The sequence below is a fragment of the Tachyglossus aculeatus genome, chromosome 2 (genome assembly GCF_015852505.1).
Source record: "Tachyglossus aculeatus isolate mTacAcu1 chromosome 2, mTacAcu1.pri, whole genome shotgun sequence".
In the NCBI taxonomy this organism is placed as follows: Eukaryota; Metazoa; Chordata; class Mammalia; order Monotremata; family Tachyglossidae; genus Tachyglossus; species Tachyglossus aculeatus.
This window is the reverse complement of record NC_052067.1, coordinates 133,725,320-133,751,194: the sequence shown is the minus strand read 5'-3', so window position 1 is coordinate 133,751,194 and position 25,875 is coordinate 133,725,320. Positions and strand designations below refer to the sequence as shown.

General features: G+C 57.9%; 1 protein-coding gene across 8 annotated transcripts; it reads right to left on the bottom strand.

Moving 5' to 3' along the window:
• Window positions 1-216: 216 nt before the first annotated feature.
• APBB1 (amyloid beta precursor protein binding family B member 1) lies at window positions 217-25,875 on the bottom strand. Of its 8 annotated transcripts, none has more exons than XM_038768940.1 (15): window positions 25,811-25,875; window positions 14,842-15,724; window positions 7,608-7,828; window positions 6,065-6,121; window positions 5,686-5,771; window positions 5,151-5,220; window positions 4,571-4,717; window positions 4,309-4,436; window positions 4,120-4,125; window positions 3,804-3,918; window positions 3,474-3,558; window positions 3,056-3,139; window positions 2,123-2,238; window positions 1,835-2,011; window positions 217-1,625 (listed from the first exon to the last, which is right to left on the bottom strand). In XM_038768940.1, the coding sequence occupies exons 2-15, from the start codon at window positions 15,701-15,703 to the stop codon at window positions 1,458-1,460; spliced, it is 2,322 nt and encodes a 773-aa protein (XP_038624868.1). In that variant the 5' UTR covers window positions 15,704-15,724; window positions 25,811-25,875; the 3' UTR covers window positions 217-1,457. The 8 variants fall into 8 exon arrangements, with proteins under 8 accessions (XP_038624868.1, XP_038624877.1, XP_038624852.1 ...); XM_038768949.1 differs by having other exon boundaries at window positions 25,833-25,849; XM_038768924.1 differs by lacking the exon at window positions 25,811-25,875 and adding an exon at window positions 15,872-15,971.

The following is a 25,875-nucleotide window of genomic DNA, read 5'->3' as shown; positions in this document are numbered from 1 at the left end:
TGCGTAGGAGGTGGCGAATATAGGGCTGAACTGGCAACCGGCTGGGGTAGCTATTGTTCATACAAGTACAGCCCGATTTGCGTGCCTGACCTTTGTTAGTCATTCGTCTTTCCATCTTCCCACTCGTGGTTGCTTTCTTTCCTCCGGATCCCAGCCTTCGAAACGGTAGGTCCGCCTGCTTGCCTCCATTACAACGTAAACACCTTGAGAACGAGGCCTGGGCCATTGATTTTTATTGTTCTCTACTAAGTGTGTAGCCTGGGCCGGTAGCCATCCAATAAATACTATTGATCGGGCCTTTTTAAGGGAGTGTGAGTGTGTTTGCAGCCGGGGTTGGGGGGGAAAGAGGGGGAGGAGGGAAGAGTCACCTGCCAGCTTCGAGAGGAAAGGAGGCAACTGGGTGTCGGTTCTGACAGATTTTCAGACCCCAAGCCTGACACAACGCAGTCCTTTTCCATTGGGTTATAGAGCGGTTTTTACTGTATAGCACATGTTCTTCTGAATTGTACAGACGTTCATCAACCCTCACGGCGGATCTGGTTTCGAAGAGTCCCGCGTCTCGGAGGGCGGGGGGGCGGGGGGGCGTCCGGCCCAGAGGCCCGGCGCCACCGCCGCCGCTGGCCGAGCCTGCTCTGACAACGGAGTCCGAGGTGCCGGGGGGCCCCGGAGGCAGGGGGAGGGTGGACACGAGGCTCAGGCCCCGGCAGAGGGCATGCACTGAAGCCCGGGGCCCGGCCGGGAGGCTGGGGCGGACACGGACACACGGCGGGGGGGACACGGAGCCGAGCTGAGGGCGGGCTCGGCCTGGTTTTATTAGTGAGTTAGAGCGGGCCGGGGCCGGCGGGGCAGGGAGGTGGGGAAGTGGCAGCCGGCCTCGGGCCCTCACGCCAACCTAGGCCCCGTCTGGGCGGGCGGGCGGGTTAGGGGCTCTTGGTCCCGCTTGGCCGTGACACATCCAGAGCACAGATGTGGGGAGGAAGAGGGATGGGGAGCGGGGCGGACTCCCACCACTCGGATGCCGGTGAGCCCAGTATCACCCACACTTGTGCGTGTGCACACACAGATGTACACATGCATACGCTCTCACACTCACACAGTCTCTCTCTCCTCTGCCCGGAGCCCAAGGGGAGGATGCGGGGTCACTGGAGGCCTCTTTCTCTCCCTCAGCCCTGGGGAAGGGGAGCTGACTCTCTGCCTTACCACCCTCACACAGGGAAGCCCAGACCCGACCACCCCTGTCCCCCTCGAAGATCCCAGGCCCCTATCCCTAGGTGGTGGGGGGGGGAGGCCGGGGCGGGGAGCGCTGGGGTGCCCCCGTGCCAGGCCCCTTCCTGCCCCATGCTCCTCTCCCAAGCACACCCGAGTCCCTCAGCCACGACTGGGGTCAGGAGGGGGGATGGAGGGAGGGAGGGAGGGGGAGGGCTCAGTGTGGATGCCGCCCCCTTCGCCGGGGCCGCTCAGGGAGTCTGGGCCCCCGCCCGTTTGGGTTTCAGGCTGCCCAACAGCGTCTGGACACCTCTGCGCACGGTGGAGCCCACGCGGCGGGCCACGGAGTCGGCGGGTGGGGCCGGGAGGCAGGAGCTGGAGGCCTGGGGGCGGGCGTCCAGGCACTTCTGATACCTCAGCTGGAGGCCGGGGGCGGGGAGAGGGAGCAAGGATCATCCTGAGGCCCGGAGTTGGGAGAAAGCGCCCGGCCGGGCCCACCCCACCCCACCCAACGGCTCTCCCATCCACCCGGCTCACGGTGTCCCCGAGTTTAGTACGGCTTTGCCCCCCGTGCTCCCCATGGGATCCCCCAACTCCTCCCCCCGGCCCTCCCAACACACACACTCACCATGCAGGCGGCCTGCACCGCCTCGGATAAGCTGGCGGCGTTGGGTTCACACCAGAACATGTGGCAGCGGAAGCTGGCCGGGCCGGCGGCCATGATGAAGGCGAAGGTGTGGACGTCCCGGCCCACGGCCAGAAAGGACAGAAATCGCACCCGGCACTCGGCCAGCACGGCCTCCGTCTGCGCGGGGGGAGACGCCGGACACGGTTACTGCCTCCGGCCCCTCTGCCCTGGCCGCCCATGCCAGCCTCCCCTCCGTCCCCGCCCGGCTCCGCGGGCCCGAGCGCTCACTTGCTGCTGCAGGATGGTGAGGGTGGCGGGAGCCACGCTGACGTGACTCGGGGTCCACTGCTCCCGGCTGCTGGAGGCCAGGACCACCTCCAGGGCCCCATTCACCACGTCCACCCCTGGAGGAGGGCGGGGATGCCGCTGGGAAACCGGTGGGAGGAGGGAAGGGGACCGCGCCACCGGGAAGGGAGAGGAGCGCTCCACCGGGGGACCGTTGTGGGGGGGCAGGGGGAGAGAAAAGCAATCCGTTCGGGAGCCATTTGGGAAGGGCTGGGAGCATAGGGGAGCACTCCTCTGGGGAACTCTGGTCAGGGAGAGGCCCATATCACTGGGAAACAACCGCGGGGGGTGGGCGGAGGTGCATACTGCTGGGAAACCATCGGGGAAGAAGACGGGGGGAACAATCGTGGGGGTAGAGAGAGACACATGTCACCGGGAAACTACCGGGGAAGGCGAGGCGCACATCATCGGGGAACCATGGGAGGGGAGAGGACCAGGCCACTGGGGAAACATTGTGGTGAGGTGGGGAGGGGAGCGCGCCACTGGGGAACTACTGGAAGGGAAGCAAGACATCACCACGAGACTAAGGAGGGGTCGGGGACGGGAAGTGATGAGGATGTAGAAATCGAGGGGAAGTGCCTCAGGGGGCAGAGGATGGGGAGCCAGGCCTTGGGGAGGGCTTAGTTCAGAGGATTCGGCCACCCAGTCGGCACGAGGGTCCCCACTGCCCCCCTTTCTGAGTTTTGTTCCACCCACTGAGTCTTGGGGGAGCAGGGAGGACGGAGGACACGGTGCAGAGAACGGGGGGCCCGGTGCTGGGGTCGGGCAGGGCACCAAGCAGCCAAGAGGGGAGTAAGAGATGTCTGGACCCAGGGTGCCCAGAGGGCCCAGGGAGAGGGAAGGCCGCAGGAAAAGGAGGGGCCTGCAATCACATACCAACGGGTTTGGAGACGGGAACGTTGCCCAAGTAATAGACCTGGAACTTCTGCACCATTTCACTCTTCGGGGCTGGAAATTCCACTGGGTGGAGCGGTCGGGGGAGGGGACAGATTCGTTCGGGTCCCAGATCTCCCGTCCTCTCCCCTCCTCCCCGCCCAACAATCCGACCGTTACCAGTCAGGGGGAGGGAGGCACAACAGAGGGCGGGGGGAGATCCCTTGGCCCAGCCCAAGCCCAACCCCACCAAGCCAACTCTCCCACCCCTCAGAGCCCCCTCTTCCAGTCCTTCCCCTTATCTCCTCCGTTACAAGCTGGCACTCTCAAGAGCCAGCCTTCTCTGCCAAAGCTAGGACCAGGGCAGCCAACTCCCCCCTACCCCCCACAGGCACCCCCCTAGACAGTCACCCGTGCTCACCCTGGAAGGGGACGTCAACCAGCTTAGCGTGATCCAGGCTCAGCCCGTTGACCAGGGAGCGGCCACTACGACGCTCGGCCATGATCTGGGTGAGGGGGGGAAAGGGACTCCCTCGTGGGACGATTCCTGCCGGCCTCTTCCTGCACCCCAAACAGAAGCCCATCCCCCTCGCCCCCGTCCCGACATCACCCATCTTTCCCGGTTCAGACTGGCCCCTGAAGCCAGATCCGGAACCGGCAGGGAGGGAACATCTGGGGTTGGGTTGCTATTATCTGGGATTGGGGGGAAGTAGGGAGCTGAGGGCCCGGGGGTCCCGGGGGCCGGCCGTGCCTTAGAGCAGATCTCATGCAGGCTGGTGGCGATGTTCTTGGCGGGCGCCTCGCAGCGGAACACGTGGCACTTGAGCATCTGGGTCAGCCTGTCCCGAGCCACATAGGCGAAATCCCTGCAGGAGTAGCGGGGGGACTGCTGAGCTGGGGCACCGGGGTGGGAAAGAGAGGTGGCGCACGGGGGTGGGTTGAAGAGAAGCCCCAGAGGGGACTGGGGGGGGTGGGGGGCTGAGGCATAAATGACAGGGGACAGAAGATGAGAGGGACGGGGACGTGGGGCAAGACAGGGCCAACGGGAGCGGGGAAGGGGCCAGTACCTCTCTCTAGGGTCCGGCAGCAAGAGACAGTCAGAGAACAGAATTAGGCCAGAAACTCCCTCCCCCCAGCACCGGTCTCCCAGCCACAGGGAGATCGAGTCCCTCCCCCAGGCCCCATCTGGGCTTCTGGGGGGCCCAGGAGCAGAGTCCCGGCCCGTCCCGCCCCCCGGGGCCGGCGCCGTCCCCTACCTGCCGCTGTCCCGCCCCACGCCCCACACCCGGATGCTGACGATGGGCTGGGAGTGCAACAGCGTCCGTTCCCGCCGCTCCACCAGCTTCAGCGACTCGTCCTCCAGCTGCAGCAGCATGTCTTTCCCCTGCCGGGGAAATGGGGGGGGGCGAGGGGGGTGGGCCCACGGCTCCCGGTGGGCCCACCCCCACCTCCTCCTCCTCCTCCTCCACGGCCCCTGCGCTCCCCACCACGCCGCCGCGGAGCCGGGGGGGCCCTCACCTCTCCCCAGCAGCCGTGGGCAGGGCCCCGCGGGCCGGCGGGGTAGCACAGCTGGCGGATGCAGTTGTTGACGGCCACGCTGCTGCGCCCTGGCCCCAGCTCCTCCTCCGTCATCTCCACCCAGCCCAGCGAGCGCACGGCGAACACCTGCGGGATGACCAGAGGGGGCTGGGGCCGGCGGGAGCCCACAGGGGTCCCACTGGGAGCAGGGGCGGGGCCCCAGGGGTCCCCGGCGCTGGGCAGGGGACGGGGGCGTCTGTGCCCCTGCCCGAGCGGAGAGAGCCCGGGACTGGAAGTCGGGAGACCCGCTGGCCTACTGGGTGCCCTGGGCTAAGCCGCTTAACCTCTCTGGACCTCAGCTTTCTCTTCTGCAAAACGGGGAGAAGAGACGGTGAGCCCCGTGTGGGGCAAGGACGGTGTCCAGCCTCAAAATCGTCTACCTGTCCCGGCCGTCGTGACACAGTCGGTGCCCGTCTAAGTCTCACTGTTTGAATTCTGATTCTTCTTCTTAGTCCCTTCCCCAGGGGACCCCGGCACGGGGACCCCCTGCCTCCCCCTTCTCCTCTCTAGGTCGGCGAACCTGGGCTCCAGGATTAGTGCTCAGAAGGGGCTTCTCCTCCTCCTCCTCCTCCTCCTCAGACAGCCCACAGCTGGAGAGAGACAGGGGAAAGGCGACAGGGAGAGAGGCGGCAGAGGGGAGGAGACGGGGAGATTGGAGTGAAACAGGAGAGAGGCAGAGCGGAATGGGGGAGGCAGAATCAGTAGCGGGGCGGAGACGGGGAACGGGCCTACCAACTCTGTTATTTTGTACTCTCCCGGGCACTTAGAACGGTGCTGTGCCCGCACTAGGGGCTCAATAAATACCACTGATTGAGGTGAGGGATTAAGGGGAAGATGCGGGAGGTGGTGGTCAGGAAGGGGAAATAATAAGGCAGAGTCGGGGGAGACCACGGAAAAAGACGGAGGAGGAGACATCAGGATAGACCAGGGGGAGTGAAGGCAGGCTCGGGAATGACATGAAATCGGAGCCAGGACTTTCCTCACGCTCCCAGACACCCGCCCACCAAGAAACGTCCGCCAAGGGCCCCTCTCCCCGCTGCCCGCCCATCCCGCACCTGATATCCAGGGCCTGAAAACGCAAGGAAGAGTCCTCGTCCTTCTGGTCCTGTTCCAGGGCTGGCTCCTCCTCTCCCCGCACATCCTGGGGGTGGATGGCGGGGAGGTGGAGGGGGGGGGTCCACAGTGTCAAGGAGGGGGTGACGGCACAACGTCCCAGGGAAAAGAAAGGAGGGGCCGGGCATTGCCCCGGCTTAGGCTGGGGGCTAAAATGGGTCACCCCCGGTGTCCAAGGGCTCCAGAACCTCCCCCACTCCCACCACTCCAGTGGTCTTCCCCTCCCGCTCCTCCTCCTCCCCCTTACCCGGACCTTTTCCTCCATTTCCCTCCCTCCACTCCCAGAGGGGCCCCCTCCAGCCCCTCCTCTTCCACACCCACCTTCCAAAATTCTCCATCTTCAAAGCCGGCGCAGTGGCCGAAGCCTGTCCATGTGAGCTGCGGGGTCAAGGAGAGAGGTTACGTGAAGAAGCCGGACGGAGGGAAAGAGGGAAGGAAAAAGGGCAGGAGGGAGGAACCAGGCTGACTCCAGCAAGGGGCCCAAAGCTCCAAAGAAGGGAGGAGCTTCAGGGCTCTGAGGAGGTGGCACAGGTGCACGTTCATACACTTACAACTGGCTCCCCCAATTGTCAGCTGTGTGACTTGGGGCAAGTCACCTAACTTCTCTGAGCCTCAGTTACCTCATCTGAAAAATGGAGATTGACTGTGAGCCCGCTGGGGGACAACCTGATCACCTTGTAACCTCCCCAGCACTTAGAACAGTGCTTTGCACACAGTAAGTGTTTAATAAATGCCATCATTATTATTATTCACTCATTCAATCGTATTTATTGAGCACTTACTGTGTGCAGAGCACTGTACTAAGCGCTTGGGAAGTACAAGTTGGCAACACATAGAGACGGTCCCTACCCAACAGCCGGCTCACAGTCTAGAAGGGGGAGATATTACACACACACACACACACACACACACACACACAAAATAACCCATGTGCTCACACATACACACACATCGTTATGTCCTATATTCTCTCTCACACATACACAACACATAAACTCAGTGACCTGTGTGCAATGCTCATGCACCCGCATGCATATGTGCATGCACACACACACGCACACACACACACACACACAAAACACACAACACCCCCAGACGTGCGTATTCGAGTAAGGGGTTCCTTGGGATCAAGTGCCTGGCGAGTGGGGCAGGGAGAATAAGGTGATCTGTAGTCTCTGACCATAATGTGGTCAGAGAAGCAGCGTGGCCTAATGGATAGAGCAGGGCCCCGAAAGTCCGAAAGACCTGGGTTCTAATCCTGACTCCTCTACTTGTCAGCTGCGTGACATTGAGCAAGTCACTTCACTTCCCTGGGCCTCAGTTACCTCATCTGTAAAATTGGGATTAAGATTGTGAGCCCCCCCGTGGGACACTGACCGTGTCCAACCTCACATCCACCCCAGTGCTTAGTACACAGTAAGCACGTCACAAAAAACATTTATAAACCCACCAAAACACTTCAATGTTCTGTGGCAGTTTGTAGCTGGGGTACGGATACATGGATATATGTATGTATGTTTGAGCATGTCAGTGTGCGTGCTTACATGTGCAGGACAAGGGAGAGAGCGGGATTGGGGCTCCCAGGTGGTCAGTGTTTGGTTGGGTTGGGTCACCCCAGTCAGCTTCCCAATGCTAGCAGAGGGGGGACGAGGGGACATTTTAAAGTGTTGAGAAAGCCCCGGTTCACCTGGTGAGGCTGGGCAAGCCCTGGAAGAGAGGGAGAGGCAGGGAAGGGGAACACACTGACTATGCTCCAGCCCTAGGGATCCGTGGATTTAGAGGCGGAAGGGGTCTTGTAGGGGTGGGGATGGGTGGCCCCCAGGGCGGAGAGGCAGCCGTCTGAGGTCACGGGTCCGGGGCTTACCTGAGGCTCCTCGGTGGGACTGTCCCCCGTGGAGGCGGGCCCCTGGCGCGGCGGTCCTCGACCCTGGGGCCCCCGGCCCTGGCCAGGAGCGGCAGGTGGCTGCCACTGGGTGGTCCCCGTTGGGATGTGCCAGTAGTAGGTCCCTGAAGTGTCCTGGACCCTCATCCATCCGGCGGGCAGATCCGAATCCGTTTCGAAAGAATTGCGGTTCCAGAACGAGTCTGTCAGAGATAAAGCGGGGGAGGTGGGGGAGGGGTCCGGGGCCCCCGGATGGGACCGTCCTGGGTAGCCCCTCGTTTCCCCCAACCCTTCGACTGCAAAAAGAGGATTACCCAAGACCCTCTCTCTGTCCTCCAACACAAAGGGGAAGGAAGGGTCCCAGGTCCCACGAGCACCAAGCCAGCCAAGGGGGTGGGGGAGTGACCTAGGGCTAGCTAGACATTGCCCCTCCCGCCCCCAACCCTGATACAGGGGAGGCCAACCGAACCTGGGAAGGGCAGCTCAGCCGGGGATGGAAAACGCTGGATCCGGAAGGAAGTGGGGGGCGGGGGGGTTGGGTCCAACATTCCACTAACCTGTCACCCCTGGGCCCCCGCAAACATTTCCCCAGCACGATCAGTGTGACCCCAGACCCCTCACATGCCCAGATCCACACCCGTGCGGCCAGCCACACATCGCCACCCCCCGTTTCCCAGCCCAGGTTAAGGCCCAATAACACACTCCCGGAGAGCATCGAGGAAGGAATGGGAGAAGGTGGCCCCATCTTCCACAATCCCGAGCCTCCGCGACTCGAGGCTCCTGCCGAGGCACCCGCAGACCCGCCCTCTCACCCCCGGCCTTGGCCAGACCTCCAAGCCCAGACCCCCTGTGGAGCCCCCCAACCCTAGACCCCTACCTGGACCACTGTCCGGCAGGATGATAGCCAGGAAGAAGTCCCTGGAGAACATGGTACCCGCCCCTCCCGCAGCGGCCCCAGATCCGGCCCGGGGGGTGGAAAGCCGGCCCGCCCAGATCCCCGCTCCTCCCTGCCTCCGGCCTCACAAGCCGGTTTGCCAGCAGGGACTCTGAGCGTTTGTGCCCAACAGAGCAGCCTCCCCGCCTGTCCTCCTTCTCCGTGCCCCCTCTCCGCCGCCTAGCCGCCATCTGCCAGCCGCGCAGTCACCCTCCCCACCGAGCCCGGGGCTCAGAAAGGTCAGCGGTGGACTCGGGCCGTGCCGGGGAGGGAGACGCACGGGGCGGGGGTGGTGAGGCAGGAGGGATTCCCATTCCCCGAGTCTGGACACCGCTCCCCTGAGGCCCTCGATGCCGGGGGGTGTAGGGGGAAGCCAGCACCCTTCCCTCTCTTCTCCCCGGCTCCTCCATCTTAGCCTGGGACTCTGGGCCGGCACCTCAGGCCTCCTGGCTTCCAGCCCCATGCATCATTTGCAGGTCCCGGCATGGCCACACCCACCCTGGTTGCCGGGGAGGCCTGGCCAGACAGGGGAGGCCCACCCATCCTCCATAGGCAGCTCAGGTGGCCCCAACCCGCCACCGCGGGTGTGCCGCTCCCGGAGCCCAGATCCCCAGGTCTCAGGCGGCGAGAAATGGAGGGGGAAGCAAGCACCGGAACTGGCTGTAGATGTGGGGAGAGGGTGGATGGGCAAACGGTGTGAGCGAGAGCGTGGTCCCGTCCAGCTCTGAGGCGGGGCAGGACCGGGGCTAGCCGTCCACACTCACCTGCCACAGCCGGGCGGGCACGGGGATGTGCGTCTCCTCGGCAACGGTGGCTGCAGGACCAGCTGGGGATGGGGACGGGGGGGACGGGGGGGAGGACAGAGAGTGGGGACCAGCCGGTGACGTGGCTCCGGTTGCCAGGGAAACCGGAAATCCTGGCCCGGGGGCCGGCAGGTAGATGGAGGCGGTGGCGGGGAGGTGTGGGCTCTCGGCTGGCAGCGGGAAGGAAGCGAGAAGGCGGTAGAAGAGCTGGCCCTTGGGTTCAGGGTTGCTAGGCAACCCCACGGGCGTTGTGCAGCATGGAGGTGGGGCCGCTGCGGCCGGACGAGGGAGGAGGAGGAGGAGGAGGACCGCGACCAAGACTCGGAGAAGGACAGCCGGACTCCGCTCTCACAGGGTGCAGGCACGGAAGCATCCAGGGCGGGGTCGGTGGGGGAAGGGGCGTTTGGATCGGGGTGCGGGGGGGAGGGGGGCGAGCCGTCCTTCCCTGGCTCCCTCTCCCTCCTGCGTCGTCCACGCACTTGGATCTGTGACCTTTGGACACTTGAGAGTCGTCCCCGCCCCCAACCCCACTGCACTTAAGTACACATCTTTAAATTATATATTATACGCTACTAATTTATTTATATCAGTGTCTGTCTCCCCCTCTAAAACTCTAAGCTCGTTATGGGCAGGGAACTTGTCCACTAAATCTGTTGCACTGTACTCTCCCAAGCGCTTAGGACAGGGTTCGGCACGTAGTAAGTGCTCAATAAATACCGTTGATTGACTGACTGATTGGGAAGGGGGATTGGGATGGGAGGGGGGGAACTGGCAGTCGAGGAGTCCAGATGATTCCTGCATTGCTGAATTAGGGGTCCCCTCAGACCAGTCCTCCCTCCCCAGGGACCCCACCAGCCTGCCAAGGGGGAGCCCTCTGCTCCGGGATCAAACCGGAGCCTCCCCAGCGACCTCACCCCTTCTCTGCAGGCTCCACCGGGCCCCTGAGTTCAGGCTGAATTTTCCAGACTTCCGGGGTCCCATTCACCCCGCCACTGGGGCCTGGCCTCCGAGCCTGTGGGTCTGAGGCCGTAAGGCCAGTAGCAGACTGAATCCTGTTAAGTTGAGGGGGGCCAAGATCAACCCCGCCCTGCCCCGAGCCTTCTGTTTCGGCTCACCCTTCAGGCCCGGACAGAGCGTCCCGGTCAGGACGGAGAGCCAGGAGGGGCCGAGCCGGGTCGGGCCTAGATCTCCGTGCGGGCAAGAGTCCGGGGTCTCCCTCTTCTCAGTCGCCCCTCTCTTTCAACCACCGTCCACAGCCAGCCCACCATTAGTCGGCTTGCTCCTCCTCACCGTGCTCCCTCTTCTCCTCTGCCTTCCCCAAGCTCCATCCCTCCTGCCTCCCCATCCACCAGCCCTGTCCGCCATCGCACCGGAGTCATGGACGGGTGGGACCTCTCCCCTGCCCTTGCCACTGGCAACCCCAAAGGCATCATCTTCAAACACAAAAGAGGATATACACAAACAACATTTGTCCTGTGTGTGTGTTGTGTATGTACACACACATACACAGAGACGGAAGAGAAAAATAAAGAGGCGCACAATGGAGGGACATCATATTCAGCCACTCAAAAACCCCACCTACTGACCAACTCTTACACACCCTCAGAAATCCTCACTTTGTCACTCACACACCCAGACACACATACACCCTGACTGTAGCAGTTGTCCTCAATCAATCAGCGGTACTGACCGACTAGCTGGGGAGGAAGTCCGGGCTAAGTCCTGGAAGGAACCAAGCAGAAACCCTTTGGGATATGACAGTCGAAGGAATACCGGGGTCGGGCTGTAATCTGACTTCCTCAATGCAGGATGGAGATGGTTGCGGGCGAAAGGCGAGGGGATTCCCAGCTCCCATCACGGCGCTGGAGGGGCCCGAGGGCCGCAGTGGAGGCCGTGGTTTCCCCGCGATCCGGGCTCGGTGCCGGACTCCCTGGCTGCGTTGCCCCCCACACCGGTGGCGGGCCATGTGTGGATCCCGTGAGCTCGGGCCTCTGTCCTAGCTCCGTTCCTGGGAGAGGCGGGAAAAGCGGCAGCCTTCCCTCTCCCCGGCTCTGAGTCCATCCCTGGGTCCCACGGCAGGGCGGCCAGGGGTAGAGCCCATTTCCTCAGGGCTATCTCCACCACCGGCCCTTCTGCCAGCAGCCAGGGCAGCGGCAGGCAAGCTAGAGAAGATGAAGCCTATGCCCCTGCCCAGGGTCACCCATAATAATAATAATAATAACAGTGATGGCATCAACACTTAGAACAGTGCTTTGCACATAGTAAACGCTTAATAAATGCCATCATTATTATTAAGCACTTACTATGTGCCAAGCACTGTTCTAAGCGCTGGGGAGGTTACAAGGTAAACAGGTTGCCCCATGTGGGGCTCACCGTCTAAATCGTCATTTTACAGCTGAGGTAACTGAGGCCCGGAAGTGATTGCCCGAAGTCGCACAGCTGACAATTGGCGGAGCTGGGATTTGAAACCGTGACCTCTGACTCCAAAGCCCGGGCTCTTTCCACCGAGCCACGCTGTGATGCCTTCACCTGGAATAGACGGATGGATGGACGGACGCAGGCACAAACACACACAAACATTCTTCTCCGCTCTCCATGACAGGAACCAGACGCCGCCCTCACAACTAGAGCCCCGTTCAGGCTCAGACCCGCTGGCCTGGCCCCAGACCACCCAAGCTGCCCACCCTCACTTTGGAGTAGAAGAAGGGGACTGTAAGCTCCCTTCTAGACTCACTGTGGGCAGGGAATGGGTCTGTTCTATTGTAATCAATCAATCAATCGTATTTATTGAGCGCTTGCTGCGTGCAGAGCACTGTACTAAGCGCTTGGGAAGTACAAGTTGGCAACATATAGAGACGGTCCCTACCCAACGGCGGGCTCACAGTCTAGAAGGGGGAGACAGAGAACAAAACCAAACATATTAGCAAAATAACCACAGGTGATCGGGTACTCTCCCAAGTGCTTACTATTCATTCAATCGTATTAATTGAGCGCTTACTGTGTGCAGAGCCCTGTACTAAGCGCTTGGGAAGTACAAGTCGGCAACATATAGGGACGGTCCCTACCTCCACAAGGGGCTCAGAGTCTAGAAGGGGAAGCCAGACAACACATCAAAACGTAAGCAGGTGTCAAAATAAATAGAATTATAGCTACATGCACATCATTAATAAAACAGAGTAAAAAATACGTACAAGTAAAATAAATAGAGGAATGTGATTCTCCAGCCCACCTTTCAGAAACTTCACCCCCGCAGACTTCCAGGTGCACTAAAATACTCTGCCTCAAACCCAGCCCTTTTCTCACGCAACTTCCCGGCCCCTCCTCTCATCCCACTTCCAATCTCTGAACGTCTAGGCACTTAATCAGGACTTAATAAGCACTAGAACTAATTACGCTCACTGGAGATGAGGGAGAGGGGCGGGAGGAGTCTGAGCAAGCGAGAGGAAAAACGGCTCCTGAAGCCACTCTCCCATTGCTGTGTGCTGCACGTAGGAAGTGCTCAATAAATACGATTGACTGATTGATGGAGGCTGAGGGGGGCCACTACTGTTTTGGGCTTGTAGTCCCAAGGCCCGATGGGCCAACACCCAGCCACCAGTGGCTCACCCATCTCCCCGTGCCTAGCAGCCATTCTGGGGAAGACTGAGTCCTCAGAGGCCCTATGTCCTGGGGGGCCCCAGCATACTGATCGGGTCCCCCAGAACCAGCCCCAAGCCACCCACCGTCCAACTCTCCCTTCCGGGATGGTCTTCGCCCAGAGGACATTCCTCACCGTACCTCGCTCTCGCCCAACCCTTCCTCCCTTCAAAGCCCCACTGAGAGCTCACCTCCTCCAGGAGGCCTTCCCAGACTGAGCCCCCTTTTTCCTCTCCTCCTCCTCACCCCCCCGCCCTACCTCCTTCCCCTCCCCACAGCACCTCCACATATATCTGTACAGATTTCTCTATTTATTACTTGTACATATTTCCTATTTATTTTGTTAATGATGTGCATATAGCTTTAAGTCTATTTGCTCTGACGATTTTGACACCTGTCTATGTTTTGTTGTCTGTCTCCCCCTTCTAGACTGTGAGCCCGCTGTTGGGTAGGGACCATCTCTATATGTTCCCGACTTGTACTTCCCAAGCACTCAGTCCAGTGCTCTGCACACAGTAAGCGCTCAATAAATATGACCGATTGAATGAATGAATGAGCATATACACGAGCTCGCCAAGCTACACGCACCCTTATTGATGAGCAACTAGCCTTACACCCACAGCCCTCCCCAAAAATACATGTGGGTATGGATACCCTGTGGCACGCCTACTTACGCTCACACCCACGGCTCACTGTCTTGTCTCATACTGCCTTGCACACAGTAAGCGCTTAACAAATGCCATCATCATCATTATTATTATTATACTGTCGCGTCGTCCCGGACCCATAACGACTCGGCGGACACATCTATCCCAGAATGCCCCACCTCCATCTGCAATCCCTCTGCTAGTTTATCAATAGAAACAGCGTGGTTCAGTGGAAAGGGCACGGGCTCGGGAGTCAGAGGATGTGGGTTCTAATCCTGACAACAGACACCGCTTGTCTGTTGGGTGACCTTGGGCAAGCCACTTCTCTGTGCCTCAGTGACCTCATCTATAAAATGGGGATAAAGACTGTGAGCCCCCAGTGGGACAACCTGATCACCTTGTAACCGCCCCAGCGCTTAGAACAGTGCTTTGCACATAGTAAGCGCTTAATAAATGCCATTATTAACTTCTCTGTGCCTCAGTTTCCTCATCTGTACAGTGGGGCTGAAGACTGTGAGCCCCATGTGGGACAACCTCATTACCTTGTATCTACCCCAGCACTTGGAACGGCACTTGGCACATAGTAAGCGCTTAAAAACCATAATTATGATTATTATTACTAATAGAGTTTTCTTGGTAAAAATACGGAAGCCTTCTTGCGCGCAGTCAACTTGAGCCTCCATCCTTGATTCCCGTGCCGCTGCTGCCCAGCACGCAGCTCACTGTACACCATCCCAAAAGCTAATTTTGGACCACGAACGCTTGGATAGCAACATCTACACTACTGTCTCCTCCCCTGGGCTTCCAGCCCCCTGACCCCACTCTTCTGGGCCCCCCATCTCTCATTCCCTCCCAGAATGGTACAGGGAGAATATTCTGCCCCGTCCAAACCCAAACTGATCCGGTCAGTTCCAGGCCAGCGGTGGCGGGGGAAGGGGGAAATGTATGTATCTAGGATGTGGAAGACGGCAGGCAGGGGAACCCCGAGACCAGGACCCCCAAAAAAAGAACCAAAGCAGCCCCGGTCATCTTCCCAGGAGGTTTCAGGGCATCCGGCCAGGCCCAACGGACCCCCCAAAACCAACGGGACCCCGGGGTGCAGGCTTCCGATACCCTGCCCTCCACGCGACAGCCGGTCAGCCATTCTGGGACCCCGATTCTGGGGGACGAGTCCCGCCCACCCCAACTTTGTGTACCTGTGTCATCGGGAGAGCTGCCGGAGGGGCTGCCCTGGGACAGCGTGGCCCAGCTGGAATCATCGTCGCTGGCCGCGCTGTTCCTCATGCCAAACAGGAGGCTGGCGCTCCGCCCGTGCTCTCGCGGCCCGTCCCGCCCACGCTCCGGGGGCTCTTCCCGGCCACGCCAGGAGGAGGTGTCCTCCTCCTCTTCATCCTCCTCCTCCTCGTCGTCCTCCTCCTCCTCTTCGTCCTCATCTTCCTCCCCACCTTCCTCCCCGGCCGCCTTCTCCTCCTCGTCGTCGTCGCGGCGGAACCGGCCGGGCCGGCGCAGCTGGGGGCCGGGGTGCCGCAGGTTGATGAGCAGGCCGGGCCCCGGGTGCTCGCGGTTGGCGGCGTTGAGCTCCAGCTCGGAATAGAGGCGCAGGAGGCCCTTGGCCGCTGAAGCGGCGGACCCGGGGGCGTTCGGCTCGTGGGGGCCGGTCCCACCCGCCGTCGTCTCCAGGGCCGCCGTCTCCCCCGCCGTCTCCACGGCCGCGGTCCCCACGGCCGCCGTCACGTTGCGGTTCTGGTCCTGCTGCACGCTGGCGGCCCGGCGCAGCTGGTTCTGCCCGTCTTTCACCCACTTGGCGTTGGTGGGGTCCCGCTCCGCCTCTCCCGGCCCCATGGTGCCATGCAGGTGGGCGGTGGGCCCGTAGGCCTGCCGGCCCCGGGGTCCCCCGGCGACCGAGGCACGGGAGACGGGGTGGACGCCCTGGAGCTTGGCGTTGAGCAGCTGGTTGTGAGCGGCCTGGAGGGGCCGGGACAGGGGCGAGCTCAGGCGGCTGTTGTCATTCACCAGGTCCGGCTGGCAGCCCGGGGACGCGGACACGGACACGGCCATGGCGCCGGAGGCTCCTGGGAACTGGTGGGGTGGGCGAAGAAGAGAGGAGACTTGAGGCAGGGCATTTCCCGAGAGGTCTTCCCCCTCCCGTCCGGCCCCTGCCCAACGCTAGTCCCCCAGGCCTCTCCTTGTCTCCCAAGCCAGCTCCGGATCCAGAAAGAGGATCACCTCAGGTCCCCGTGACTCCCCCGCCTCCCGCTCACTGGATCCTACGTGCTTCCAGCTCAGGCCGCCGCTAGACATAGTCTCCCTGAGGGCCTGGAAGACCCCGGAGCCCGGCTCAGCTTGGAGGGACAGAGCTGAATGAAAGCCCGGCCCCCACCATCCACCTCACCTCCACAGACTGGGCCAATCACAGCCACCAGTGTGGTCTCGCGTTTCTGCCTCCCACCCTCCACATCACGGTTGGCATCATGGCACCCCCACTTGGTGCCATGCCCTGGCACTCTCCACGCACACCCAGGAGCCCTCCCCGTGTCCCTGGAGCCCCTGGCAGTTCCAGGCAGCCTTGCCTGGCACAAGGCAGCCTTTGTCCTGGGAAGGAACGGGAGAGGCGAAAGGATGAGAGGAGTTGGGGGATGAAGAGAGGAGAGCAGGGCAATCCCTCCCATCCCCTCTGCCCCATGGCTTCACAGCCACCATGAATCCTCGCTCCTCTCCAGTCCCTGCCCCAAATCTTTCCCTCCACCCCTCCTGGCCCCTGGGAACTTCCCCTAATAATAATCAGAATTATAACTGGGATAACTGGTCACCACTTACTATGTGCCAAACGCTGGTCTAAGCACTGGAGAAGACAGGATAACAATAACTGTGGATTTTTTTTTAATGGTACTTATTAAGCACTTACTCTGTGCTGTTCTAAGCACTGGGGAGGTTATAGGGTGATCAGGTTGTCCCACAGGGCTCACAGGCTTGAGCCCCATTTTACAGAAGAGGTAACTGAGGCACAGAGAATAATAATAATAATAATAATGGCATTTATTAAGCACTTACTATGTGCAAAGCACTGTTCTAAGTGCTGAGGAGGTTACAAGGTGATCAGGTTGTCCCACGGGGGGCTCGCAGTCTTAATCCCCATTTTACAGATGACGGAACTGAGGCGCAGATAAGTTAAGTGACTTACCGAAAGTCACACGGATGACAATTGGCAGAGCCGGGATTTGAACCCATGACCTCTGGCTCCAAAGCCCGTGCTCTTTCCACTGAGCCACGCTGCTTCTCTGCACCTTAATTTGTTAAGGCGCTCACTATGTGCTGGGCACTGCACTAACAGCTGAGGTGGATACAAGGCAAATCAGGCTGGACACACTCCCTGGCCCAAATGGGGCTCACAGACGAGGTTCCCGAGGCACAGAAAGGTTAAGTGACTTGCCCAAGGTCACACAGCAGACAAGTGGCGGAGCCGGAATTAGAACCTAGGTCCTTCTGACTCCCAGGTCTGTGAGCCCGTTGTTAGGTAGGGACCGTCTCTACATGTTGCCAACTTGTACTTCCCAAGCGCTTAGTACAATGCTCTGCACAAAGCAAGCACTCAATAAATACGACTGAATGAATGAATGCTCTATCCGCTGCTTCTAAGGCCCAGTCCCTGTCCCACACGGGGCTCCGAGTCTAAGGGGAAGGAATGATAGGGATTTTACAGATGAGGAAACCGAGGCACAGACAGATTAAATGATATGCCCAAGGTCCCACTGCAGGCTAGTGTCAGAGCTGGGATTAGAAACCAGGTCTCCTGGCTCTCTGTCTTGGACTGGCCTCCCAGGAGGGGAGGAGGGAAGCAGTCTGGGCGAGAGAAAACCCCCAAACACACTCCTCAGCTAGCCCGGCTCCTCCAGCTCTGCCGCTAATTACCTTAGGGACCCCTCTGGGAGCCAAGATGGGGATGCCAGGGGTGGAAATGGTGAGGTATGGAAAAAGGGCGAGACCTTCAACTCCACCCAACCCAGCCCTCTTGGGCGGGGGCAGCTGGGACTTCCAGGGGTCAGGTTGAGCCCAGAGGTCCCAACCCCCTCCTCAGGTCACCCCCTGTGACCACCTCCTAACTCTTTGGGGAGTGGGACATCCTAAACGCCTTAACTCGCTGAACTACGATGCCCTCTGCAAAGGGGATGCACATTTGGGCACGCCCACGATTAAAACCGTGTGCCCCACGTGGGACAGGGGCTGTGCCCAACCTGATTAACTTGTGCCAAGAACAGTGCTGAGTCTGGTGTCTGGCACATGGTAATAATAATAATTATTATTATTTTAGACTGTGAGCCCACTGCTGGGTAGGGACTGTTTCTATATGTTGCAAACTTGTACTTCCCAAGCGCTTAGTACAGTGCTCTGCACACAGTAAGCGCTCAATAAATACGATTGATGATGATGAATAATAATGGCATTTATTAAGCACCTTACTATGTGCAAAGCACTGTTCTAAGCACTGGGGACGTTACAGCAGCGTGGCTCAGTGGAGAAGAGCATGGGCTTTGGAGTCAGAGGTCATGGGTTCAAACCCTGGCTCTGCCAATTGTCAGCTGGGTGACTTTGGGCAAGTCACTTAACTTCTCTGGGCCTCAGTTACCTAATCTGTAAAATGGGGATTGAGACTGTGAGCCCCACGTGGGACAACCTGATCACCTTATAACATCCCCAGCGCTTAGAACAGTGCTTTGCACATAGTAAGCGCTTAATAAATGCCATCATTATTATTATTATTATTACAAGGTGATCAGGTTGCCCCATGCGGAGCTCACAATCTCAATCCCCATTTTCCAGATGAGGTGACTGAGGCACAGAGAAGTGAAGTGACACTTGCCCAAAGTCACACAGCTGACAATTGGTAGAGCCGGGATTTGAACCCGTGACCTCTGACTCCAAAGCCCGGGCTCTTTCCACTGAGCCTCGCTGCTTCGCTGATTATGCTATGGTATTTGTTGAGCACTTGCTAGTAAGTGCTCAACAAATACCATAACAACAACAATAATATGTTAAGCGCTTAGTAGGGGTCAAACAGAGCTGAACAGCAGGGTTTATTAGAAAGATAATCAGTTCATCGCCAGTCGTTTTCCCACATAGGACTCACGGTACAATAACAAGGGAGAACTGGTATTTTGTGAGTCACCGTACTGGGTTCATTCATTCATTCAGTAGTATTTACTGAGCGCTTACTGTGTGCACAGCACTGTACTAAGCGTTTGTAAAGTACAATTCGGCAACAGATAGAGACGGATAGGTCAGGCCCTGCTCTACACAGACGCTAGAAACCAGTCGAGGAGAATGGAAATGGAGAGAGAGGGAGGGAGAGGAGGAGAGAGGGTGTACTGAGGGGTGGTCTTCAGGCTTCCAGGACTCTGGGGGGCCCCTCTTCCCATCCCGCACTGAAGGTAAAACCAAGGAGGAGAGGGGAAGAGGAGCGAGGGGGAGGCAGGACAGTTTGGCCCTGCAGCAGGAGTGGGGTTGGCTGGACACCGAAAAGAACTTCCTGACCAGGGGTGGGAGGCAGAGAGAGGATGGGAACAGATTCAATGACCAGCGAGGTTCTCAGCTCGGGAAACTGGGATTCTACAATAATTATGGTATTTGTTAAGCGCTTACTATGTGCCAAGCACTGTTCTAAGCGCTATCAGGGAGACTCCACAACCCACTCCTAGCTGGGCGGGGGCAGGGTCTTCTCTTCCTCCTCCTCTCTCCTGGGCGGCCCATCGACTTTGGGCAAGTCACTTCCCTTCTCTGGGCCTCAGTTACCTCATCTGTAAAATGGGGATTAAAACCGTGAGCCCCCCGGGGGACAACCTGATCACCCTGTAACCTCCCCAGTGCTTAGAACAGTGCTTTGCACATAGTAATCGCTTAATAAATGCTATCATTATTATTATTACCCCTTCATTCATTCAGTGGTTATTTATTGAGCACTTACTGTGTGCAGAGCACTGTGCTAAGCGCTTGGAGAGTACAATTCGGCAACAGATACAGTCCGTACCTACCAACAGGCTCATAGTTTAGAAGGCCTGGACCTCGACTCATCTGCCAAGTCCCTCATCTCGCCCCAGACCGGTGCCCGGAGCCCCATTCCCGCCGCATCCAGGGAGGGGGTGCCCCCATTCCTGGTCCAGGGCCCACCAGGTTGGCGCCCACCTAGGCATCAGGAAGGATGGGATGCTGGGCTACCGCGCGCCAAGGCGGCCCCGGATCAACGCTGGGAGTGGGGAAGGGGGACAGGAGAGGGGGGAAAGGAGGAGGGAAGAGAGGGAGGATGGGGATGGAACGATAAGGGAAGCAGGATGTTGGGTAGGGGCTCTGTCTGTTGCAAAATTGGACTTTCCAAGCACTTAGTCCACTGCTCTGCACACAGGAAGCGCTCAATGAACACGACTGAATGAATGAATGAATGTTGTCAAATTGGACTTTCCAAGCGCTTAGTGCAGTGCTCTGCACACAGGAAGCGCTCGATAAATACGACTGAATGGATGAATGAATGTTATCAAACTGGACTTTCCAAGCAAGCTTAGTGCAGTGCTCTGCACACAGGAAGCGCTCAATAAATACGACAATGAATGAATGAATGTCATCAAACTGGACTTTCTAGCATCTGTGTAGAGCAGGTCAGCGATTTTCTCTATCCGTTGCTGAATTGTTCTTTCCAAGCTCTTAGTACAGTGCTCTGCACACAGTAAGCACTCAATAAATATGACAATGAATGAATGAATGAATGTTGTCCAATTGGACTTTCCAAGCGCTTAGTGCAGTGCTCTGGTAAACGCTCAATAAATACGATTGAATGGATGAATGAATGTTATCAAACTGGACTTTCCAAGCAAGCTTGGTGCAGCGCTTAGTGCAGTGCTCTGGTGAATGCTCAATAAATACGATTGAATGGATGAATGAATGTTATCAAACTGGACTTTCCAAGCAAGCTTAGTGCAGTGCTCGGCACACAGGAAGCGCTCAATAAGTACGACAACGAATGAATGAATGTCATCAAACTGGACTTTCTAGCATCTGTGTAGAGCAGGTCAGGGATTTTCTCTATCTGTTGCCGAATTGTACTTTCCAAGTGCTTAGTACGGTGCTCTGCACACAGTAAGCACTCAATAAATATGATTGGATGAATGAATGTTGTCCAACTGGACTTTCCAAGCGCTTAGTGCAGTGCTCTGCACACAGTAAACACTCAATAAATATGACTGAATGAATGAATGTTGTCCAATTGGACTTTACAGGAGCTTAGTCCAGTGCTCTGCACACAGGAAGCGCTCAATAAATATGATTGAATGAATGAATGTTGTCCAATTGGACTTTCCAAGCACTTAGTGCAGTGCTCTGCACACTGGAAACGCTCAATAAATACGACTGAATGAATGAATGTTGTCAAATGGGACTTTCCAAGCGCTTACAGCAGTGTTCTGCACACAGGAAGAGCTTAATAAATACGACTGAATGAATGAAGGAATGCTTTCCAATTGGACTTTCCAAGCGCTCAGTGCAGTGCTCTGCACACAGGAAGCGCTCAATAAATATGAATGAATGAATGTTGTCCAATTGGACTTTCCAAGCGCTTAGAGCAGGGCTCTGCCCACAGGAAGAGCTTAATACGACTGACTGAATGAATGAATGTTGTTTAATTGGACTTTCCAAGCGCTTAGAGCAGTGCTCTGCACACAGGAAGCGCTCACGAAATACGATTGAATGAATGAATGTTGTCCAATGGGACTTTCCAAGCGCTTAGAGCAGTGCTCTGCACATTCATTCATTCATTCAATCGTATTTATTGAGGGCTTACTGTGTACAGAGCATTGTACTAAGTGCTTGGGAAGTAAAGTCGGCAATATATAGAGATGGTCCCTACCCAACAGCGGGCTCACGGTATAGAAGCCCTACTGAGAGCTCACCTCCTCCAGGAGGCATTCCCAGACTGAGCCCCTTCCTTCCTCTCCCCCTCCTCCCCCTCCCCATAGCACCTGTATATATATATATATATATATGTGTGTGTGTGTATATATATGTTTGTACGTATTTATTACTCTATTTTATTTGTACATATTTATTCTATTTATTTTATTTTGTTAATATGTTATGTTTTGTCATCTGTCTCCCCCTTCTAAACTGTGAGCCCGCTGTTGTACGTATTTATCACTCTATTTTATTTGTACCTATTTATTGTATTTATTTTATTTTGTTAATATGTTTTGTTCTCTGTCTCCCCCTTCTAGACTGTTGAGCCCGCTGTTGGGTACGGACCCTCTCTATATGCCGCCAACTTGGACTTCCCAAGTGCTTAATCCAGTGCCCTGCACACAGCGCTCCATAAATACGACTGAATGAACAGAAGCGCTCTAGTCCAGTGCTCTGCACACAGTAAGCGCTCCATAAATACGACTGAATGAATGGAAGCACTCAATAAATATGGATGGATGGATGGATGGATGGATGGATGGATGGATGGATGGGGCGGGGAAATGAGGGTGCCCAGGAGGCCTGGCATCAAAGGCCCCTTTGGGTTGGGGTTGCGAGGGCCCGGCCATGAGGGGGTCGTGAGGGGGCCATGAGGGGACCATGAGAGGGCCGTGAGGGTGAGGGGGTCGTGAGGGGGCCATGAGGGGGCCGTGAGAAGCAGCGTGGCTCAGGGGAAAGAGCCCGGGCTTTGGAGTCAGGGGTCATGGGTTCCAATCCCGGCTCCACCACAAGTCTGCTGTGTGACCTTGGGCAAGTCACTTAACTTCTCTGAGCCTCAGTTACCTCATCTGTAAAAATGGGGATGAAGACTGCGAGCCCCATGGGGGACAACTTGATCACACTGCATCCCCCCCAGAGCTTAGAACAGTGCTTTGCACATAGTAAGCGTTTAACAAACGCCATTATTATTATTATTATTATTATTATGAGGGAGTCATGAGGGGGCCGTGAGGGTGAGGAGGTCGTGAGGGGGCCATGAGAAGCAGCGTGGCTCAGTGGAAAGAGCCCGGGCTTTGGAGTCAGGGGTCATGGGTTCGAATCCCGGCTCCACCACGGGTCTCCTGTGTGACCTTGGGCAAGTCACTTCACTTCTCTGAGCCTCAGTTGCCTCATCTGGAAAAATGGGGGTGAAGACTGCAAGCCCCACGGGGGACAACTTGATCACACTGTATCCCCCCCCAGCGCTTAGAACAGTGCTTTGCACATAGTAAGCGCTTAACAAATGCCATCATTATTATTATTATTATGAGGGGGCCGTGAGGGAGCCGTGAGGGGGCGGTGAGGGGGTCGTGAGGGGGCCATGAGAGGGCGGTGAGGGGGTCGTGAAGGGGCCATGAGGGGGCCATGAGAAGCAGCGTGGCTCAGTGGAAAGAGCACGGGCTTTGGAGTCAGGGGTCATGGGTTCGAATTCCAGCTCCACCACAAGTCTGCTGTGTGACCTTAGGCAAGTCACTTAACTTCTCTGAGCCTCAGTTGCCTCATCTGTAAAAATGGGGATTAAGAATGCAAGCCCAACGGGGGACAACTTGATCACACTGTATCTCCCCCAGCGCTTAGAACAGTGCTTTGCACATAGTAAGCACTTAACAAATGCCATCATCATCATTATTATTATTATTATGAGGGGGCCGTGAGGGAGCCATGAGGGAGCCGTGAGGGGGCCATGAGAGGGCGGTGAGGGGGTCGTGAGGGGGCCATGAGGGGGCCGTGAGGGGGCCGTGAGGGGGCCATGAGGGGGCCGTGAGGGGGCCATGAGGGTGAGAGGGTTGTGAAGGGGCCATGAGAAGCAGCGTGGCTCAGTGGAAAGAGCACGGGCTTTGGAGTCAGGGGTCATGGGTTCGAATCCCGACTCCACAAGTCTGCTGTGTGACCTTGGGAAAGTCACTTAACTTCTCTGAGCCTCAGTTGCCTCATCTGTAAAAAAGGGGGTGAAGACTGTGAGCCCCACGGGGGACAACTTGATCACACTGTATTCCCCCCCCAGCGCTTAGAACAGTGCTTTGCACATAGTAAGCACTTAACAAATGCCATTATTATTATTATTATTATTATTATGAGGGGGCCGTGAGGGAGCCATGAGGGAGCCGTGAGGGGGCCATGAGAGGGCGGTGAGGGGGTCGTGAGGGGGCCGTGAGAGGGCCGTGAGGGGGTCGTGAAGGGGCCATGAGAAGCTGCGGGGCTCAGTGGAAAGAGCCCGGGCTTTGGAGTCGGGGGTCATGGGTTCGAATCCCGGCTCCACCACGGGTCTGCTGTGTGACCTTGGGCAAGTCACTTCACTTCTCTGAGCCTCAGTTACCTCATCTGTAAAAATGGGGGTGAAGACTGCGAGCCTCACGGGGGACAACTTGATCACACTGCATCCCCCCCCCAGCGCTTAGAACAGTGCTTTGCACATAGTAAGCGCTTAACAAATGCCATCATTATTATTATTATTATTATTATGAGGGGGCCGTGAGGGAGCCATGAGGTGGCCATGAGAGGGCCATGAGGGGGCCATGAGAGGGCCGTGAGGGTGAGGGGGTCGTGAAGGGGCCAAGAGGGGGCCATGAGAAACACTGTGGCTCAGTGGAAAGAGCCCGGGCTTTGGAGTCGGGGGTCATGGGTTCGAATCCCGGCTCCACCACGGGTCTGCTGTGTGACCTTGGGCAAGTCACTTAACTTCTCTGAGCCTCAGTTGCCTCATCTGGAAAAATGGGGATTAAGACTGCGAGCCCCACGGGGGACAACTTGATCACACTGCATCCCCCCCAGCGCTTAGAACAGTGCTTTGCACATAGTAAGAGCTTAACAAATGCCATCATTATTATTATTATTATGAGGGGGCCGTGAGGGAGCCATGAGGGGGCCATGAGAGGGCGGTGAGGGGGTCGTGAGGGGGCCGTGAGAAGCACCGTGGCTCAGTGGAAAGAGCCCAGGCTTTGGAGTCGGGGGTCATGGGTTCGAATCCCGGCTCCACCACAAGTCTGCTGTGTGACCTTGGGCAAGTCACTTCACTACTCTGAGCCTCAGTTACCTCATCTGTAAAAATGGGGATGAAGACTGCGAGCCCCACGGGGGACAACTTGATCACACTGCATCCCCCCCAGCGCTTAGAACAGTGCTTTGCACATAGTAAGCGTTTAACAAATGCCATTATTATTATTATTATTATTATGAGGGGGCCGTGAGGGAGCCATGAGGGGGCCATGAGAGGGCCGTGAGGGTGAGGGGGTCGTGAAGGGGCCAAGAGGGGGCCATGAGAAACACTGTGGCTCAGTGGAAAGAGCCCGGGCTTTGGAGTCGGGGGTCATGGGTTCGAATCCCGGCTCCACCACAAGTCTGCTGTGTGACCTTGGGCAAGTCACTTAACTTCTCTGAGCCTCAGCTGCCTCATCTGGAAAAATGGGGATGAAGACTGCGAGCCCCACGGGGGACAACTTGATCACACTGTACCCCCCCCCCCAGCGCTTAGAACAGTGCTTTGCACATAGTAAGCGCTTAACAAATGCCATCGTTATTATTATTATTATTATTATTATTATTATTATGAGGGGGCCGTGAGGGAGCCATGAGGGAGCCGTGAGGGGGCCATGAGAGGGCGGTGAGGGGGTCGTGAGGGGGTCATGAGGGGGCCATGAGAGGGCCGTGAGGGTGAGGGGATCGTGAAGGGGCCATGAGGGGGCCATGAGAGGGCGGTGAGGGGGTCGTGAGGGGGTCGTGAGGGGGCCGTGAGGGTGAGGGGGTCGTGAAGGGGAAATGAGAAGCAGCGTGGCTCAGTGGAAAGAGCACGGGCTCATCTGTAAAAATGGGGATGAAGACTGCGAGTCCCACGGGGGACAACTTGATCACACTGCATCCCCCCCAGCGCTTAGAACAGTGCTTTGCACATAGTAAGAGCTTAACAAATGCCATTATCATTATTATTATTATGAGGGGGTCGTGAGGGGGCCATGAAGGGGTCGTGAGGGGGCTATGAGGGGGTCGTGAGGGGGCCATGAGGGGGCCGTGAGAGTGAGGGGGCCAGGAGAGGGCCGTGAGGGGGTCGTGAGGGGGCCGTGAAGGGATCGTGAGGGGGCCGTGAAGGAGCCATGAGGGGGCCATGAGAGGGCCGTGAGGGGGTCGTGAGGGGGCGGTGAGGGAGCCATGAGGGGGGGGTCATCGTGGGCGGTGTGCCCTGCCCGGCGCGGGTACCTGCGCGGCGACGCCCCCTGACCTCCGCTCCTCGCGCTGCCCGGCCCTGCCCGGCCCGACCGGCC

What these genes read in the sequence shown, in the direction of transcription:
- APBB1 (XM_038768924.1), bottom strand. Translation starts at nt 15,946, where the DNA reads ATGTCTAGCGGCGGCCTGAGCTGGAAGCACGTAGGATCCAGTGAGCGG. An exon ending in CAGCTCTCCCGATGACACAG is followed by an intron (nt 7,829 to 14,841) that starts GTACACAAAGTT and finishes TATCTCTGACAG; the next exon opens with ACTCGTTCTGGAACCGCAAT. An exon ending in AAGATGGAGAATTTTGGAAG is followed by an intron (nt 5,772 to 6,064) that starts GTGGGTGTGGAA and finishes ATCCACCCCCAG; the next exon opens with GATGTGCGGGGAGAGGAGGA.